This window comes from Spea bombifrons, chromosome 9 (genome assembly GCF_027358695.1).
Source record: "Spea bombifrons isolate aSpeBom1 chromosome 9, aSpeBom1.2.pri, whole genome shotgun sequence".
Lineage (NCBI taxonomy): Eukaryota > Metazoa > Chordata > Amphibia > Anura > Pelobatidae > Spea > Spea bombifrons.
In genome coordinates this window covers 1,074,304-1,095,250 of record NC_071095.1, presented here as the reverse complement: position 1 = coordinate 1,095,250, position 20,947 = coordinate 1,074,304, and the positions used below count along the sequence as shown (strand labels likewise).

General features: G+C 39.5%; 1 protein-coding gene across 1 annotated transcript in view; it reads right to left on the bottom strand.

Moving 5' to 3' along the window:
- Nucleotides 1–556: 556 nt before the first annotated feature.
- Nucleotides 557–20,947, bottom strand: part of TRAF3 (TNF receptor associated factor 3) — a 37,433-nt gene continuing 17,042 nt past the window's right edge. Inside the window, exons 2-11 of the mRNA XM_053475594.1 lie at nucleotides 17,414–17,672; nucleotides 16,052–16,103; nucleotides 11,867–11,971; nucleotides 11,121–11,288; nucleotides 10,512–10,592; nucleotides 7,847–7,921; nucleotides 5,003–5,095; nucleotides 4,104–4,244; nucleotides 2,058–2,226; nucleotides 557–1,344 (exon numbers count right to left, since the gene is read on the bottom strand). Coding sequence (XP_053331569.1) covers nucleotides 773–1,344; nucleotides 2,058–2,226; nucleotides 4,104–4,244; nucleotides 5,003–5,095; nucleotides 7,847–7,921; nucleotides 10,512–10,592; nucleotides 11,121–11,288; nucleotides 11,867–11,971; nucleotides 16,052–16,103; nucleotides 17,414–17,672 — 1,715 coding nt within the window. The 3' untranslated portion in view covers nucleotides 557–772. The remainder of the gene's footprint in view (nucleotides 1,345–2,057; nucleotides 2,227–4,103; nucleotides 4,245–5,002; nucleotides 5,096–7,846; nucleotides 7,922–10,511; nucleotides 10,593–11,120; nucleotides 11,289–11,866; nucleotides 11,972–16,051; nucleotides 16,104–17,413; nucleotides 17,673–20,947) is intronic.

Sequence of the window (20,947 nt, the reverse complement as noted above, 5' to 3'; positions counted from 1 at the left end):
AAAAACATCAGGAAAATTTTTATGGGTTTATATGTTAGACATTACGTAAATTTACTAAAACTTTTATTATATAATCAATCGGAGACTGGGCGTAAATTTTGTTTGGGGACAATTCCAACTAAAATATTTTTTAACCAGTTCACTGCCTAAAGCATTAGCAACACGCACTCATCACATGCCTCACCTTCTCCTGGAGACTTATGGAAAATGAGTAAGGCAGGGTCACATTGAAATGATTGCAGCCCTGCATGATGCCTCTTTTATTAGTGTTCGTAATGAAAAGGGGCATTATGGTTATGGTTGATAGCTAAAGCAGCTCAATATCTTCACATAAAAACTAATTTATCCGAAGGGCAAACTCCGTTCCTAATATGCTTTGTTGCTGGTTGGTGAGATAGAATTACCCCCACTATCCCACTGAAACATTAATTGCCCCTTTAAGCGTTGTAGTGGGTACATATTATTATTATTATTCCCCCCCCCAAAAAAAAAAAAATAATAAAAACTACATCCTTTTGCAATAATGCAAATTACTCTTCAGATCCTCAACTCTTCCTTTTTCTTCCCAGCATTCTCTGTAGGACAACACAGAGAGGTATACGTTGCACAGGATTTGGGGATCCTGTGCACTGAACCCTACGCTGTTATTCCTCCAGGTTTCTTTTCCAGCACAACGGGTCCTTCTCCAAACTTTGGGACCCCTCCTTGAAAACCGACATAGAAAACCCCGAGTTGGCCTTGCCTTCCACCACACGTGCCTGAAAAGTCAGTATCAGGGGTCGGGTAGATCGGATGTATCCACTATTACCTTAATAAAAATAGTATCATCTTTTATGTACGTCCCATTCTCGAGAACAGTCTGGGCAACAAACACGGGGCAGCCCGATGCGATATTCATCTCTCCGGTGGGTTTTTTGAAACTGCTGCTGTTTGGGTCGGGCTTGAAGGCATCTCCTAGATGGCGACGTGATGGTCCCTGGTCCATCAGCATCAGACTGACCTTCTGTTTAAAGGGCCAAGGAAGCAAAGCATCATATTCCCCTCTCATTATTACAAAAAACAGTGACAGATGAGTCCCTTTCCCCATTCCGTCTCCATTGAGATAGACTCGTGCACACATTTTGTAGCCAAAATATCCAGTGTAAAATGGTTGACTGTATAGCGATAAAGTCTTCCCCACGACCGCTTCTTGCTTTCGCCTCTTGTAATCTCGGATTTTCCAGATTAACACCCCATTGTAACTGGCAGTTTCCAACACTTGGAAGCGGAGATCCATATCAGCCAGTCGGATATCATGAACACTAAGCATTTGGTCATGTCGATTGATTTGAGTTTCTAAGACACCTTTAGGGAGGCAAAGAAATATTCAGTGTCAGTGTTGGCAGCCAGCAATGGAAATGAATGAAACATTTTTATAATTTCTGAAATTCCATCTGTTGTATGAGAATACCACATACATTGTTTGAGAATGTCTTCCAATAGTATACAAATTAACTATAAATTCTGAGAATTTCCAATAACATCTAGTTAGGGTTTAAAAATCGACACAAGCCCAACAGGTTCAAGTCCTCCAAGATGTGTCCACCTGGAAGGACCTGTCTGAAGGTAAAGATCCTCAGCTCTTTAGCCAATTTGGCCTGGAAATAAACCCAAATAAAGTTAGATTGATCTGTGGACCAACTACTATTCATTTTAACCCCTTAATGACAAAGCCCATACATGTACAGGCTCAAAATGCATTTTTTTCAATGGATTTAGGGACTTCCCACTGTCCTTAAGGGGTTAAAGAGCACAGGCACAGTTTTCTGCACAAATTGCCTCCAATTCACAATAGTTGCAGCAGAAAGTGGAGTCCTGGGCTTTATAGCCCTTCCTGCTGTAACCAATGTTTCTCTAATCAGGTGGCCTGTTATTATTTGTGCCTTGAAATGCACCAATGCCACCGAATTCAAAGAATTCTTCTGAAATAGCCATATATAATTGTGCATACATTTATAATAAAAATAAATAATCCTTTGGTCTGATGGTACAATTTTCATTATTTTTATTTTGTTTACCTGGATTCCAAGCTGCTGCGGTTTTACTAATGGTTTCTAATTGTGTCAGACGGGATTGGAAAGATTCCAAACCGCTCTTCAAAGTGTCCGAATCCTCCCCAGACTGGCACAAACTCCTGATTTCCTTGTCGAGATCTATAAGCTTCTCTGCCTGACCTTCTATAACCCTCTGCGAAGAACAGAAACGCGTTATCAGCCCATGACTTTGAAGAAACATTAAAAAGGAAGTTGTGGGTCAACAACAGTTACACGGTGAATGCCTTCTCCGCTAGTTCCAGATCCGGCACCTAATGTGTAGAACAAAATGTTTAAATTCTTGACTCACTTCCTTTGCGCTGCGATGATGTAAATGCTTTTTCTGTGACAAAATGAAACAGCGCCCTATCTACTGGAAAGCTAAGAAGAACCTAAGACAATTTCCTCTATTGCACAAGTCTTGAGAGGGAACCCAGACATTCTAATACATACCGATTGCTCATTCTGATACTTTAAAAGTCACTAATACCTGAAATGGATGATTCCACCCGAATCATGGTTTTTTTTTTTTTTGTTTTTGTTTTTGTTTTTTTTTTTAACAGCGTGAAGTGATTTTCAGCATGTGACTGCAATGAGTTTATTCCCGGCAGCTCAAAATGCTTTAGAATCAGGACGCAACTTGTACGTGAAATGGTCTTTCGCTTTCACTCACTTATTAAATTACCTAAGAAGGGATTTATGCGATGAGGAAGTACCACAGGGAGGAGAATGAGGTTGAGAGTTGTTTGTTTTAATTCATATTTTAATAAAGATTTTTTTTTTCTATTATATACACTCACTGGCCACTTTATTAGGTACACCTTGCAAGTACCGGGTTGGACCCCCTTTTGCCTTCCCTCTTCATGACATACTTTCTACAAGGTGCTGGAAACATTCCTCAGAGATTTTGGTCCATATGGACATGGTGGCATCACGCAGTGGCTGCAGATTTGTCGGCTGCACATCCATGATGTGAATCTCCCGTTCCACCACATCCCAAAGGTACTCTATTGGATTGAGATCTGGTGACTGTGGAGGCCGTTGGAGTTCAGTGACCTCATTGTCATGTTCAAGAAACCAGTTTGAGATGATGTGCCAAGAAAATGTCCCCCACATCATTATACCACCAGCCTGAACCATTAATACTAGGCAGGATGGATCCATGCTTTCATGTTGTCTGACCCCGCCATCTGAATGTTGCAGCTGGAATTGAGACTCATCAGACCAGGCAACGTTCTTCCAGTCTTGCATTGTCCAGTTTTGGTGATTCTGTGTGAATTTTAGCCTCAGTTTCCTGTTCTTAGCTGACAGGAGCGGCACCCGGTGTGGTCTTGTGCTGTAGCCCATCTGCTTCAAGGTTCCACATGTTGTGCATTCAGAGATGGTCTTCTGCATACTTTGGTTGTAACGAGAGGTTATTTGAGTTACTGTTGCCTTTCTGTCATCTTGAACCAGTCTGCCCGTTCTCCTCTGACCTCTGCCATCATTTCCATTTGGACCAAAATCTCTGAGGAATATTTACAGCACCTTGTAGAAAGTATGCCACGAAGAATGAAGGCAAAAGGGGCTCCAACCTGGTGCTAGCAAGATGTACCTAATGAAGTGGCCAGTGTATATACACACACACTGTGTGTGTGTGTGTATATATATATATATATATATATATATATATATATATATATATATATATATATATATATATATATATATATATATATATATATATATATACACACACACACACACACACACACACACACACATAAAAGGGCTGGAGCATCCCTTTAAATGTATATCACACACATGAGATTATAAAATGGTTTGCCCTAAAAGCTTTATGTGTTCATTGTTAAATCTGTTGAATATTTAATAGAATGTATTAAAAATATAATTAATAAAATTGTAAAACTATTAATTAAAATGAATAAGGCAATTAAAAAATAGAATGATAGGAAAGTCAGTCCCCGCTGTCCTACTCCCTCACGATTCCACCAGTGAATGGAAAAGGAGTTCTGCCGGCATTCTTATTACCTGTAACTGCTGGATCTTTGCTTCGTTATTTCGTAGCATCTCCCTGTGCCGTTCGATTTCCACTTCAAAGTTGCACATCTGGTTATGTAATATCTGGATACTTTTGTTCTTTTCCGAGCTTTCGTTTTGCAACACAGATACCTGGAAAAAGCAGATATTATCAGTATTATTTGTAATGTTTAAACACAAAATATGCTTAACCCCTTAAAGCAAATACTGTGATCCTCCAATGGGTCCATACATGGGTCAGTATATTATATTGTTTGCTGGTCTGTAACACTAGATAATATTCAATTACAAAAAAATATATATAGATATATATATAAAAAAAAAAAAAGAATTACACAGAATTTACCCGGCAGAAAATTCAAATAAAAGTACAATTGTATATAAATAGATATACATCTGAAAAAAAAATTAGACTTGAAAGAAGGAAGGCTGTGAAACAGACCATAAGTTCCTCATTGCAGACTCAACGTTATGCGGTTAACTATAGAGTTGGCTTGGCAGATCCTGGGATTTCCAATGATTCAAAACTAGTATATTAAAGGAAGCTGGGAATCAAATTAAATAAAAAACCCCCTGAACCCTCATAGAGTACCAGACGAGAGAATCTGTGGCAACGGATATCGTGTAGACCGAGTGGAAACCCAACACGAAAAGTTTCTTATTGCTCAAACGCAACTGGCCGGAAAATACCTTGAATACCGTCCTGGGTCAGGGAGTTCAGTGATATGTGTGAAACTTTGAGTATGTATTTCACAGAGCCGAAGAAGCTCACTGGGGTTGGCCCTTCATTAAGTATGTTGAAGTTAGGGACTTGACACTCTCCTGCAAACCCACTTGACATGGTTTGGCGGAGTCCAGATGACGTAACCCGGATGCGTAGGGTTAAATACCTTTGATTCTAGGTAGGCGCTCCATTCTTTCATCAGATTCACATGCTGGACAGCCGAACTGGCCTCGTGTGCTTTAATTTGTTGGTTGGTTCCCTGTAGAAGGGAGGGGTAGAAAAAAAAAACATAATCGGTTAACAATGCTATATTACGTAGGCGGTGATAATTACGGTCTATTCGTAAATGCCGCTTCTATCTAATTACTTTAATATTTAATTAGAGCGTCGCAATTTCTTTGGTACATTAACCTTATTAATAGAAACTAGTCTTCAAAAGTCTTCTATAAACAGAACATTTACACACAATCTGGAATGCCCAGTTTTAATAAAAAAATAAAACGGCTTAAACATAGAAACAGAAGTTAGAATGTGGTCATGACAATGGGGCCTATGTTTATGCTTTATTTATGTTTTATTGTAAACTTAAACTTTAACCAACGGAGCGGTCCGGTAAGCAGGAAAGTTCCGTTGGTTACTATGACGATAAGACCACTTTTCAAAAACTTTGCACGAGAATCATGTTTTATGCAAAAACCTAATGAGTTTAATAAAAAATTTGGCAGCAAAGCCTACATAATAACTACGATGGACTCTATTTACACAACCGGAATTTAGAGGTGATAGTTTAGTATGGAGGGCTGATGAGGCACAAGGAAAACCACCAAAACAACCACAAACTGACAAAAGAACAAAAATATACACAAAACATAAAGAGTTCGGTATGTTAGGTAGGTCAGGTGGTTTTGATAAGCTAACGGTTGTTAGTGGAAGTTGACAGAACTGGTTATTATCAGACAAAAAGTGTTTGCTATTTAAAAGGACAGTCCAGTGCCCAATACAGCCCCACCAGCGAAGAATATACATTAAAGTACTTCAATATACATTATTTAATCAAAAATATCTACTATTAGGAGAAGCTGCAGCTCCAGAGTGCTGCGGCCTCCTTGGTCCTGTTTTCATCGCACTTTGGGCTGATTCAGTGGAAGGAAAGAGTTCCCGCTGAAATCAATAAGATCATTTTCATGAGTGGGTCTCTTTAGACCCCCGGGAAATCTCATGCGAGCCGGTGCTATAGGTGGCTAGAGGGGGGTATGGCGGGTACGTACTTTGACTAGCAGGAGATGTGCGTAGCCAAACAAATTTACTACAAGCCTAGGGTCTGGGAGGCAGGGAAAGAGGCAGAGGGGGCAAGGGGATTCTGCATAGAATATAAAGAATATAAAAGAAACACTCTGCTCATCATATGGACTTCAATGCATATGATAGCGGGGTGTCCTTTTAACACATGCCCATACGGACTCCAGGTTTCAGCGGGAAGCCCCACAATCTACACGTTTGTCTTTAAAGCCAATTGTAAAAAACGGTGTTTTCTAATTCACGTTTATTTTAATAAAGGGTAAATTAGGGGCATGGAGGCTTCCCAAATAAAAGTACCTAAAAGTTACTGCAGCTGTGGGAAGCTGCCATGTGTTACATAGAATATTGAGTTTAAGAGATACAGATTAGATATATAGATATTATATATACACACACACACACAATAACCAAACATGTGACACAGAAACAGACACGGGAACAGGGGAACAGACATGGGAACAGACAGAGGAACAGACATGGGAACAGGGGAACAGACAGAGGAACAGGGGAACAGACACGGGAACAGACACAGAAGAAAACAAAATGCAACAACCCAATTCACCAACAGCCAATCTACAGCAAATACAGCTGCTACCAACAGTACCTGAAAAAAACTGTTATCAAGAACTGTAGTTTTCCCCAAGATTTATTGACCATTTTTAAAAAGTGGTTCTAGGCAGTCACAATATGAATATTGATCGATAGAATTGTCCGATAAGCAGGGATAAGCATTCTAAAGGTTGCTATAGTGATAAAACCACATTTTGTAATACTTGCACCAGATTTTTTGATACCCAATCCCCACTTTCTTATCACATTTGTCTTCATTCATTCACACTAACAGTCTATTTTTGGTTTTAGCCATTGTGCGCAGAATTATATAATATATAGTTTATATGTGACCTTTGTCGCTACATTGACAAAACAACACAGACATACACTCAAAACGTACAATGCGGAAAGACACAAACCGAGGGATTCCGAAGCCATTTCTTTAGCAATGTCGCGTAAAGTCATTCCTTGCCCTGAGACCGATACCGCTTGTGGCAATAGAAGAAACTTAGATTCTGATCTGTATCACTTTGTATCAGACTGTAAATATTAGTTGTAGTACTCTGTGGCAAACACGGGCTGACGAGATACAGAATTAAAAGCTCGGATCGCAGAGAGGTTTATTCACTAAAAAGAAATGTATGCAGGAGAGCTGCGGTTTCGACGTCACTTCACTATACATTATAAAAGGCCAATTCGGACAAGTTCTTCCTTGCCAAATGGGCTGAGCTGGCCCTGTACAATGCATAGTTTCATTGAAAAGGGGATTTCACTATGTAATATGCTGGTCCAGCTTAGATCTTGCTGGGGAAGCTGGGGTTGGCTTTTGAAAATGCATTATGGAATTGGTTAATTATAAAGGGAACTCTCCGGCAAGGTCCCGCTGTAGTGAATAAACCCCATAAAAAGATTGAGATCACATATAGGTTGGCACCAACATGTAACATGGACACTTCTTGACATTTGACTAAATGCGCCAAGAACGTCCAGATGCATCTCTGTAGACCGATGCGCATGGACAGTCCGGGGAGGGCGAGTGCAAACCAGTCTATGGTCCATGGTTTTGCCAAAAACTAAAATCGATGACCCGCATAACGTGGAAGGTGAGGCATCAAAAGCAAACCGAAGGAACTTTCTTTAAATATATATACATACTGACCTTAAAACTGCAGCCATAACGTTTAAAGCTGCAGGTACTTGGGGCATTAACGCATTCAGACAAATGTGTATTCAACTGCAACGGGAGAGAAAGAAAGGGAAGTTTGGTAAAAGACAAAAAATAAAAAGCACCAAAAAGAAAATATACAAAGGGAGCAAAAAAACACACACACAAAAAAATACACGTTATAAACAGAGCTGACATGTTAATAGACGTATACACTCTTCTAACACAATCATGTTACATTAAACATTAAAAAAAACGCCTGTGTTTTAAAAGCGGTCCGGTCACCAAAACGGTTTCACTTGAATTCAGCTTTAATTGTATTTATTTTTTCCCCAAAAACAATGCCATGGCTTAGATACTTAAAGGTGCAGTTCCAACTACTATGCTAAGTTTAACAATTTTATATAAATCTTAGTACTTAGAACCTTTCTCAGAAATAATTCTTTAATGATTTAATGATAAAATTTTGGATTTTTATTTTTTTTTTATTTTTTTTACATGGAACGCTTAATTGTCACATGGTATACAAAAACGGGCGTCATGCGGTGCTGCCATTGAAACTAAAACGGCTTCTTAACGTTTCACATCTAGATCGGCTAAGATTAATGCCATGTTAGAGCTCAGCTTATGTTCGTGTGAAAAATCCCTTTAGCGATGGACTATTTTACCCGCTACTCTCCTGCTTTTTGACGCAGCAATAATGATTCACCTACACAGAGCTAACCTCGCTGCTCCCGACTGCTCCTCGTCTTTTTGCACCGAGCAAGCATACTGTATCAAGGAGGTCAAATAATACCATAATTATGTATTTCTGCCAGTTGGATTAAAAACAGCATCTCAAATAAAATTCACGGACCCCAGCTTGCCATTTTGAAGGCTGGACGGGGCTCTCTCGCAGAGAACACTCATCCGGGTCAGACCCTGGTGAGACCCATTTAAAGATCACCAGGAAAAACGGGCAGACTAGATGAGCCGAATAGCTTTACGTTCTAATTCTATGTTTGTTCCTATACTATAGACTTAACCCCTTAAGGACAATGGGTGGTCCCTAAACCCATTGAAAACAATGCATTTTGAGCCCGTACATGTACGGGCTTTGTCATTAAGGGGATAAGGGCTTAATATTAATAGTTAGTTGTCTCCGGGTTCAGGCGTCTTATGGATTCATGTTTGCAGCTGAAATCTTTAATTAGACAGGATACAACCACGCAGATCAGGCAGGGGCTTAAACACGACGTGAACCGAGATCTGTCGCAGCGGACTTATTCCACCCAATTAACGTCTTCTACGATAGAATGCGCCAGAGCAGTAACACTCAACATTGTCCTAGCTCCGGGTGGCTTTATCTCCCTCGTATTAATAAAACCAAGTGACAATTCTAAAAAACAAACAAAAAAACCAAACAAAACACAAACCACACACACACACAAAACAGCTTTTAGAATTTGACAGCAGATAAGAACTATTCAGCCCACCTAGACCGCCCATTCTTCCTGATGTAAAGACAAAAGCTGTATGCCTACCCCATACCCATTTCTCCTCAACGTATTAGCCTCTACCACTTCTCCTGGAAGGCTGTTCCTATTACATAGCTGATGTGGGTAGGAGACCACAGGGTCCCTTTAACTCAGGATGCTTACACAAGGTAATTATCGTACAATAATTATAATACGGTATCTCTGGGATTCCCCTTCTAAGAAATTGGCTTTCAAGGTTTTACTTCCGGTTACCACAGAATCATGTGATTAAAAAAGCTATTTTTCCGTTGTTGTCGGGAAGCCATTTTATTCTTAGAATCATTACCAGGAGGTAGTTATGTAAATAACCGAAGCGAAGATGTCCTGCAGAGCTCACGTCATCTATACTTTAAACAGACTTAGAATTTCTATTAACCCCTTAAGGACAACGGGCGGCCCCAAAACCCACAATGCATTTTGAGCCCGTACATGTACGGGCTTTGTCATTAAGGGGTTAATGACTAGTTGAATAGGAATATTAGTTTTATTTTTAATGTATGCATTGCTTATTTGGGGGAAATATCTGGCGCTATGAATAATTTTTTTTCCGTAACTCGGAAAAAACGCCTATGTTGCCTTATTTTAGCGTCTGCATCTTGTTCCTCGAAGGATGAATACATAAAGGAGCCGCAGCTTAGTGAAACGTCAGATATGTAATTCACCAGCCACAATATATTTTATATATAGGATATATAATATAGGATTATATATATATATATATATATATATATATATATATATTATATCCTCTAACTAGAGTAGATGCACAAGAAAAACGTTTTTTGCTGCCCGTAATTATTTCATACCAACATTTCGACATGTATTTTTTGCTCAGATGAAGACCTTATCGGGTCAAACTGTCGGCAGGACGTAATTATGTGAGACAACAATATCGCTGCATTTTCTTTGAGCCTGGATCTAGTTGTCTTGATTCCATTTGTCTTTTTTTGGGGGGGGATTTAAATGTTGCCCCCCAGCTTTTTGCATCTAACGTTTATTTATCTTGTCATTGTACTAATAATAGTTTGAGTATAATTTAATGAAAGGCTTCGTTATCCGGTCAGGCTTCGTATCTTGATGGTAACGTTGATAAGTCAGGTGATTACAATGGCCGAACTATGGTGGATATCAAGTGAACTCACCTCACTCCTCAGAAGGCTTTTGACACTACATTTATGAGGACAGGAAACTACCACAGACGGACACTCCATCTCTTCATGTTTCTAAAAAGGAAACACAATAAGAAAAATGTCAGGTTTTACTGAATTCTCTGTATCTAGAAGACTGATGGCCAAGAGAACCATCCATATGGCTGTTCACTGGGGCTACAGGCAGTCTGAGGCCTATGTTTGTCCATTATGTACCTGATCCTGCAACAGCCGTTTTTGGACACCATTGGGTAAAAAACAAAATCTAAAGAAAGACCTCCCCAAAACATTAAAACCAAAATTATTCACATAATGTCTTCTTCATAGGGTTCCATGCTTTCTCCTCGGTTCCATGCTTTCTCCTCGGTTCCACGGCCAAATAAAAAACCCAAACATTAGAATGTAGAAAACCAAATGCGCAGATGGAGCCAATTCTTCTGGTTTGGGATAGAAGACGTCTCTGTTCGGAAGTCTTATTCCCAGGTCTTCGCAAACACTCCTTTAACCCTATGCCAGCGTTAACGTCCAACAACAACACTGTTTTGGCCAAAAAGTAAGCTAAAACAGCACGAAGACGATCTGCTCCGTGCTACAGAGACGTACCTGCATTTCCACCAGCGGGACTTGGTTTTTACAGTACGCACATGGCGTTTCTCGGTATTTGCAGGTCTTCTCTATGTGATCGCTCAGGTCCTTTCTGATGACTTTTTCTTTGCAATCGGCACGAGGGCATGAAAGTTCTTCAAACTGGCAATCGCTTTTTAGGTGAATCTGGCAGAAGAAAAAAAAATCAGTTACCAATATGTCCTGAAAAGAAGGTATCTGCACTTAAATTCCCATATTTTAGCAGTTAATAATAATGTTTAACTAATGTTCTTAGTTTTGAAAGACTTGTTGCAATCATATTCCTTTTTACTTGTAAACGGTAATCAGTTTAATTTGTAATTATATTATATATGTTTATAGAGGTAGGTTCAGACAGCCTCTGGAAGCGTTTGAGAAGTTGGGAGAATTTCAGAACAGCAAATTAACTTGGTTCTGCTAAAATATGCTAATTTTAAACCGAATATCCCCAAAACAATTGCATCTACAAGCAAGAACCAGAAAGCACTAGCAGGTTGTGTGCATGCGATGGCCGAGTGTTCCCTCTTCCCTGCCGCCATCTCCTTGGACGTCTTTCCAGTGGGGTCTAACAAGACTCCTTAGCATCCTATTAATTTGCCCCTCTCTAGCATTTGGAGTGGGGCAGCTGCAGCTTGGCCTGCTTGGTGTCTCACATGAAGGTCTATTCTGTGGTAGCTTGTAGAGTACCAAAAAGGAATGACTTAAATTCAACGATGAGATCTTACCAAAAGATTACCCAAAGTTATTTGTTCTCGGCAACCTCTGTTCTCATTTCTGCAGAGCATCTGCAGAGCGAGGACTTCCCTCCTGCAGCAGTTATCTCTAAACACCTGGAAGTAAAATACAGCAATGTTTATTCCTCTGCACATTCAATCATAATAGACTTTTCGATATTAAAGATCGGTAATTGTAGCATGAGAATATTAATCATTAGTAGAACATATACCAGTTGATAAAAATAAGGTAAAAAAATGTACCCCTCCACACACACTTTTTCTGTTTTTTTATTTGAAAAAGTCTATTATTTTTTATTTATTCTTCAACTATTTTTGAATATTTTTTTATTTTTATATTCTTTTATTACAGAAAATGGCCATATATTGCCTGCTCCTACATCAAAGTACCCCAAGTGTTGGGAACCCTATCTAATTATTCATGGCTTACTTGCTTACCAAGGAGCTGAATCAGTGGGACTGCAGTATGATGGAATCCCCAATATTTTAATGTTAGTGGTTTTTTAAGTGGCATTCTCTGGATATGTGCTGAATTCTTGATTTGTAAAGAGAAATGTTGGTTTAGTATCCAGTCGCTATAATGTGACATACGCAATGTGGCCAAATATACCACTAGTGTCCAACTAGTTGCCCAGGAATTTTGTTTTAGTGTGTGAAAAATACATGCATTCTATTACAGAATATCTTTCATTAGGCAGTATGTGACCCTCTAACCCATAACAAAGTTGATGACATCATAAAGTGGGGTTACATTTACAGCAATACTGCATATGTTTGTCTTCCTAGTACATTTATGGTCATACAATTTGAAACATGATTTATGTGTTCGACTCCAAAAGGTTGTACCCCTTTTAAAAATAAAATTGACAAATAATCAATGTACTGTAAAATTATTGTGACCATTTTGGTAACTATGTAAACATAACACAATAATAAAAAATTTTTGGACCATTGTTTCTGTAAGTCAAATTGTTATGTCATATACTACTTATATGCTATGTCCTGTCTACCCATTGTACAGCGCTACAGAATATGATGGAGCCATATAAAACAAATAATAATTTAATTAATTGCTAGGTCAACAGTTTGCATAAAATTTTTGTTTTTAGGTTGAAAACTCACTTAAGCACTCTCAAGTTTTTAAACATTAAGGTTCCTTTAAATCCCATTAAATGGAATTTTTATCTTGAATTTCCATAGAAAACCCCCCGCCCCCCCCCCACCGTAGCAACAAAATGTCCCTTGCCTGTGAAATGCATAAAAACAAAATAGTTACATGATATGATTTTACGGTTTCAGTTTCAGTATCAATCTGGTTAAAGAAGAAAAAAACCTATCACGTGGAATGATATAATGATGGGGGTTACACAAGTTCATTAGGTGTTGAGACATGACTTTATCAGGGATCAGTGAAATCTCCCTGGCAAGGAGGTCATCGTAGCGTTATTGTTCCTTATACCTATAGGCATGTTTTGTGTAGCCCTGCTTGCTAGTATAATATTTCGGCAGCACTGTCCTGTAAACACGTGTCCTATTTCATGTTTGGGACTTTCCAGTGCGTCTCAGTTTCGCTGTTTCAGAGAGATATACAAAGCTAAAGGCAGTTACGCCTTCACCACACAAAACGTGACACTCCTATTCTTCCAAACCCTTTGGGGTGTCTTATGAATTCTTATAACCCTCAAAATAATGGGCACGGTGACTATGGTCTTGGCCATCTAGAGAAGGTGAGGACAGGTAAAGGTTTAACAAGTGTCCCATGTCCCTGACACTCTTTTGACGACAATTCGAAGACTTGGACTATATTCTAAATAACCGGTAGCTAATCCGGTGAGAGCGTGCGGGACACAAGCAGCGCGATGGAGGGGCCGAGTTCCAGGGTGCCGCTTCTGCCCTGTGCAAGGAAAACGGGATATATGGGCTTGCCAAAGCTAGGGCTTAGAGTGCTAGGGTCAGGTTTGATAGCTCTATACAACGCCTTAAGGTTATCAAAAGCTGATGTACATGGACGTCTTGACCATTCTGGAACCTATGCTCGCACCCAGCCATTCCTCTTCGCTCCAGGGCTCCAGAAAGGAGCCCTTTACTGACAGATGCAAACAGACTCGGGTGACATAGAGTATCTTCCAGACATATAAAAGCAGAATAAATACTGTTATAGGTTTTGCTTTTCCTTTTTTTGTCTTCTTCCTCCTTGGTAAGAGTGAAAGAGTGAAAGGAGGATAAATAAAGGAGGATAAATAACATCCCGAACCCTAAAGGCTGGGAGTCACCCAGCACTCACAGAATCTCAACTGGATCCCTTTTTCCCTATTTGACTCTGTACACAAGCAGTTTAGTGGCCATCCGACCCCGCAGCAAATACCCCAGATAGAATTATTATCTAAAGACAATAAACAGAGCCGCAAATCAAACAATATTACGCGGCATGTGCTACCAAGCCTTCAACATACACAGATGGCTCTAAAGCTCGAGGAATTAAAAATTAACAGCTCAAAAAAGATGGATACAATGAAAGTGTTAACTGCTGTGCTGTTCGCAGAGATTCCTGCCGTGTGTTTTGTGAATGATGAGTATTTTCCATTCATTCACTCCTACACTGGCGCCAACTAGCAGACGGCACAGCTAGGGAAGTGACTGCTACGCTGTCTCTCACACCCAGGTACTGTCTGTGACGGAGACCCAATGCTCCTTTCTTGGTTTGGTTTCCTATGGTTGGGGTGACACCGTACTGACCCCCCCCCAGAAGCCCCCCAAAAATTGCAGGTCACCAACTCTGTTCAGAAGCTTACTTGGCCAATCTATGGATTAAAAGATGCATTTTGAATGGGATTTAATGGTTAAAGTAGGATCAGGCCAAACAGAATGGTGCAGCGACTTTGTATCTGTTGGCAAGATTTTTATTGCAACATTGCATTAGTCAGAAGCCAAGAAAAAGGACACTTGCAAAATATCCTGAAAAGGTTACATAACTGCCCTGATATATCTTTAAACAGAAGAATTTCCAAGTAAACTGCATGATGGGGTTCTACGGGAAAAGTGATTTGAAATCTCTATGGCAACGCATCAATTTAACTACGGCGCCGGGCCTTTTATCAAGGCAAATCTGGTGCAAACGGGCAAACAGCGCCATGAATGCTTTAGTCGTTTCCTCTAAACCCAGCATTCCAGATCCGTCATGATCTATGGTGTCTTGACGAATAGGGCTAATAGGATTTAGCATGTAGGTTGAATAAAGCAGTTATTTTTTTAAATGACATTGCAAAAAATGATTTGCTTCACTAGTTTTCATTTTTATAGGTGATTTTTTCCCACCTACCAATTAAACTGGACAAATAGAAACAAGAACACACAGAGCCAAGAGCCGGCACGGGGAGACCGGAACGTATTGGGGTCAGGTTACGTTACAAGACCCCCTCAGTAAAACCGAGGCTGCCCGCACAGTATGCAAATAGCCGGACATGAAGCTGCAGGAATGGTGAGAGGTAAGCGGGGCGGGAGGTGGGATATTTGTACATGTGTGGATGTATGGGTGTGAGCATGGATGTGTACTTGTGTGTGAGCATGGATGTGTACTTGTGTGTGAGCATGGATGTGTACTTGTGTGTGAGCATGGATGTGTACTTGTGTGTGAGCATGGATGTGTACTTGTGTGTGAGCATGGATGTGTACTTGTGTGTGAGCATGGATGTGTACGTGTGTGTGTAATTTGTGTGTTTGTTTAAATATGTTGTATGTTGGAAGGGGGGCCAAGGGGCAAAGAAAGCACAGACCAGTTGTTTGGGGCAACGATAACACAGGCCAGCTGTTGAAGTTGGGGTCGGCCTTGGGGCAATTTTCGCACCAGGGCCCCGTAGTTTCTAGTTACGCTCCTGGCCCCTCACATGTAATCTGGGAGATTTTTAATATGTCCCAGATAGCTATGCACAGAAAAATTTAGCCGACATTTTAGAATTAAAAGAATATCACTTGACCATTTTAACGTTCATTCGCCCACCCCGACACACCGCTTTGTGGATATTATTTATGCACACATAACATGCACACATCCACAAGATACACGGTGGTTATGCCTAAATTATTTAGTGGAATTTTTTCATGTAACAACAATTTTTATGCAGCTTTCGTAACTTAACTACCTTTCCCCCTGCAGCCAAAAGACAAACATTACCTTACCTTGTCTCTTGCGATGGTTTCCTCACACGCCATACATTGTGGATTGGGCGAACTGGGGATAAAAAAATATAATCCATCAATGCAACGCCAAATGTTACGAAAGAGTCGGGCATGCAGCCATTATTGGACTACAACAATTCCCATTATCCTCAAGTCAGTCAACAGCTGGGGCATCAGAAGAAACGCATGATGTACATATCCAGCATTCCCATTTCTTAAGTGTTTGTGAATTCCGATATAAATACATACAGATATGGGATGGCAGGGTGGATTTTATGTTAATAGCAAACTCAATAGCAGGTAATGATACTTTTTATTGCACAATCATAGAGTACGTTTTCCAGACCCCAGAGGTCCTTTCTTGATGTAATTAAAACTTACTGATGAAGAAGGGACTTCTGAGAAGGCTCACCAAATGGTATCACTACCATCTACAGATTTGGTCTCCTCTGTGACAACAATATCCATTTTTGGGTTATAGATTGATGTAATACATTTCATTCACAAACCATTAATACACGCAGAATGCCATAAAGCATCTAAAAATCATTTTATTTACCAACAAGAGACTTTAGTTGGAGTGGATACCTTTTATTGGCCAACACAGGAAAACCATGTAAAATGACAATCTTTCAGGACCTCATAAGACTCTTCTTCAGATGCAAAGAGTAAATCAATATCTTTTTTCCCCCAGATACTTTGACTTGGGGTTCACTGGTCTGCTCGCTGCTTCTTCAAGTGACAAAATGTTGGCCTTAAGCTAAAATAATGGGGCTTTTTTTCTTAACTAGAGGCCTTCTGAACTTCCAATGTATACATCAATGTAGCCCAGTAAAGCCTTTAATCCAATGTTAGCCACATTATTCTCTACCAATCCCAACCATCAATACCCCCTTTTATCCAACCATTCTATCTGATCATAAGCATGATACATAGCAAATAATCTTTCGTAGTCGTGTTCATGGTCAAGTTCCTTAGTGATGTAGAACAAGGTATACAGTTCTCAACATCAGATGGCAGACTTGAACAACCTGCAGCCATTCCTGAGAACTCTCCAGGTAGGTAGATATGGTGTCTGTCTCTCTGCAATCACTGTTACCTTCCCCTTGATTCTTTCACACCTACTGCAATTAGTCTTAAAGCCACCTAGGGCACCCGAGCACTTGGAGCCACTACTGTCTACTGCCTCCTATAACAAGCAGAAGGGGAGAACTTCAGGGAACCAGCACTTGGAAGGAAGGTCCTAGATATGCCTACAGCTAACCATATGCTTTAGAGATAAAACCACCACTGTGATGGACATTTTACTTTAAACAATAACAGTTGATGGATTATTTTGGTGTCGAGAAGTGTCACACTCACCTAAGTATCGAATTCATGCAAGTCTCACAGAAGCGATGCCCGCATTCCGTCTGCCTCGGGTTGCACAGCACTAAGCGGCACTTTTCACATTTGTATTTCTCCTCCACGGGCTTTAGAAATTTCTCTTTGTAGCCTCCTTGCTCCGGCACGTAGATGGTTGTTGCGAGGCTACGGTCTGGGTTGGCCCTTTGTTGTAACGTTTGCCCAGAAACAAGGGGGTCAATCTTTTTTCCAGCATCCATGGTATAATGGCTAAATTCTGTAAGGAAACAGTCAAGGAATAAGGCCGGTATATTCTAAACTAAGATTGATGATAATATTAAATATTCAAATATTTCATATTGTTTTTAATACATTTTGGAACAGAACCTTGTAGATTTTGGGATTATATATATATATATATATATATATATATATATATACACAAAATACAAGATTGTGTTATCATATTCTTTGATGTTTCTGCCTAAATTTTACTTGTCCAGAGGCTCCTAGAAGAACCAACACATTGTACAGCTTGTAAGATCATGTGTTATCACATCAGGCAAAAGAAAACGTTTCCTAAACGTTGGGCTTTTTTGCTTGTCAATCAGTATAATTAGAGATACTTAGTTCAAAAGTTAAATTCACGGAAGCCGAAATCAGCAGCAGCAGCCAGGCAAACCTTTATCTAATTAATTACCTCTTCTGAAGTTCTCTACCTTCTTCCTTACTTTTACAAAAGCAACAACAATAAGCAATTAACAAACGGGCAGAGGTAAAATAATGGGGAGGAATAATCACGTAGATCCTGAAAACAGGAAGTTTTGATGACTGTACATTCGATGACTCTTAATAAGTTTAATCCATAAACATCATTATATTTATTTAAAAGAACTGTAAAATAGAGATTCATGTCAGTCATCCCATCACCTTCTTGTTCATGTAACCAGCCTATACCCTTTAAAAAAGAAGCCTATTTGGGTTTTTGTATCCTTCTTCACAATCAGAAGTCCCTGTTCTCGGTGTTAAGGGGGATCTGGAGTTTAAATCCTCAGTGGTACAAATTTCCCCTAAGTCTGAAGACTGACTAAAACAATCACTGTTATTTTTTTTTAGCGTTGGGATTCTCTTAATAAATGTCACACCGATCCCCGAAAAACGATTTAAATAGGAAAAGAAGAAGCTCAACAAACGGTCAAAATAGTCTCTTAAAGGTTCTGCGTGTTGGAGTCAGGGTATGATAGACAAACTCATTTTCCTTTTCCTTCTACCAGGTGCCAATGTCTTGTGCTTATAAGATTATGTTCTATGCAAAATAAAGTACACCATTTATGATTGTTTTGTATCTTTCTGTCCATTTTGGATTCACAGAAAAAACAACTTCTTAAGGTTTTCAGGAATTTTTACCCCAAAACTTTTTTTTTTGCATCCCATCATGAAAATGACCATAAACATGTTTCCTAAAATTACAAAAATGACTGCTTATGATACCAAAAAAATGTAAATCTCCTTGACCGTTTATCACAATTTCCAAACCTCAAACCATTAGAACCTTTTTGCGGATTGTACCCAGACAAGCAACATACCGAGGGATATGAAGGACTTCGGTGCTTTTTCTTAGGGAAAATCCCTTATGTAAATCTAGAGGATGCGTCTACTAATGTTCTTCAAGAGACGGATGTTCAAAATGCCAGATGCTGGGACGTGACGCTATCCGCTATCAGTCTGGTTTCTTGTAAAACATATTGAATTTTGTAAATTTGAGAACGTTGCACTGGTCATGCTTACCAGATATAGCATTACCGGCCTCAGTTCATCCAAAAAAAGAAGAAAAAAATATATCTTTCGCTTTCAATACCATCGCACCACCATTTTCTGAAATTGTTAGCCACCGAAACTTTTTCGATAACTTAATAATCCATTTGAAAATTCACCCTCCCAATGAAGCCTTCCAATTACCCATTTCTGTAGTCTGACCTCATGCATGGCCTTACAGATACAAATTTACCCGCTTCTGTTTCTGCCTGTCTCCGTTTCTCTAATTAGCATTTAATCCCTTTCTGGCAGACAGACCCCCCCCCCCCTCCGCCAAGCATGATGTTTCCTGACGGCCTTTTTTTTTTTTTTTTTTTTTTTTTTACACATTCCCAAAGTCTAACGGACACCGAAAATATTAGATTAAAAAATAAAAAAATCTCACTGTTATTTTAACTGTGTCGCATCCGGCTCACAAGGGCCACGAGGACATTTTGTGCCGTAATGTTTATAACATTATAGATTAAAATCTGTGCAAATGCTCCTCTGAAGCTCACTGTGAACCATACGTCTGCTGTTTTGTTTGTATTTTGTTTTTTGTCCTACTAAGCTGGAAAAAAATAACAATTTTCCAGGTGCCTTCAATAGTATATACGAAAGGCCGCAAGCAGAAACAGAAAGAACGGTCTGTTCTAGAATTCTGTAAACAACGTTATTATGTTCCGAAGCAAAAGTAGCCAAACGCTAATCAGGTGTTTCTGGGACAGCTCCCATTAACCTAGCTTGGCACTAGAGCTTGTGGTTAGCAAGGGTTTTTTTTTTGGCACCTTTGGTACAAGTATTAATTGAGATCAATATTTTATTGGCCTTCAACAAAGCTCTTGAGATAGATGTCCAGCTGGCAATAACTTCTGCTGCTTGACTAGTCCAGGATGCCATTCCTGTTTCCGAAATATTTGTTGGAAGCAAGTTGAGTAAGTAGACAACCCCTTCTTAAAAATCAATGGGTTCTACCAAGCTGGGATTGGTTTTATAGAATCCAGTCCCATCGCCCAAGCTTGCATGGAACTTGACATGATAGAACAAATTACCAAACTCTGTTTTCATACTGTCTAACACATCCAATGCTCGAACGCAAAGCTGTTGTCTTGTCTTCCATTCCCCACTGCACTGCCACAGTATTATACATACAATGTACCTAGCTGCCATCTTTTTCAGAATATCCTTTTAAAAAAAAAACATGGCCCACTGCTCCTTCTACAGCCATACATATTAAAAGCCATGTTTCAAGCCAGGCCCTCAACGGTCAGCCCCCTTTTTTTGGAGCCTAAAGCATGATCGGGTCTCTGTAGTATATAGAGTCAGCCAGTGACTCAGTGTAACTGTAAAAGACCCCAATAGAATTTTATTAACTGAACTTCTGTGCTAATAATTACCATATTTCAAGATATTTATCACCGTAATGTGCTGAAAATGAGTGTTATTCGTTTCGGAAACTTTGGTCAAAAGTAAAGAATAAACTTATTTATAAATCATCTCCCCAGCCCCTCCGGACTGATATATAAATACAAACTTTTTCAAGAAAAAAACATCTCTTTGTTGATCTTTTAAAAGGTTTTTTGTTAGCTCTAATATTAACAAACACCTGTCCAATACTATATATACATTCTGGACTGCTCCTTGGTCACTAGAGCCACCTACAAAATAGGAAAAGGTGAACCAATACCCCCTTTCTTGTGAGGTTCTTAGAGGTGGGGGAAAGAATGCCCACTCAGGTGAGTTGACCGTTAATAAAAC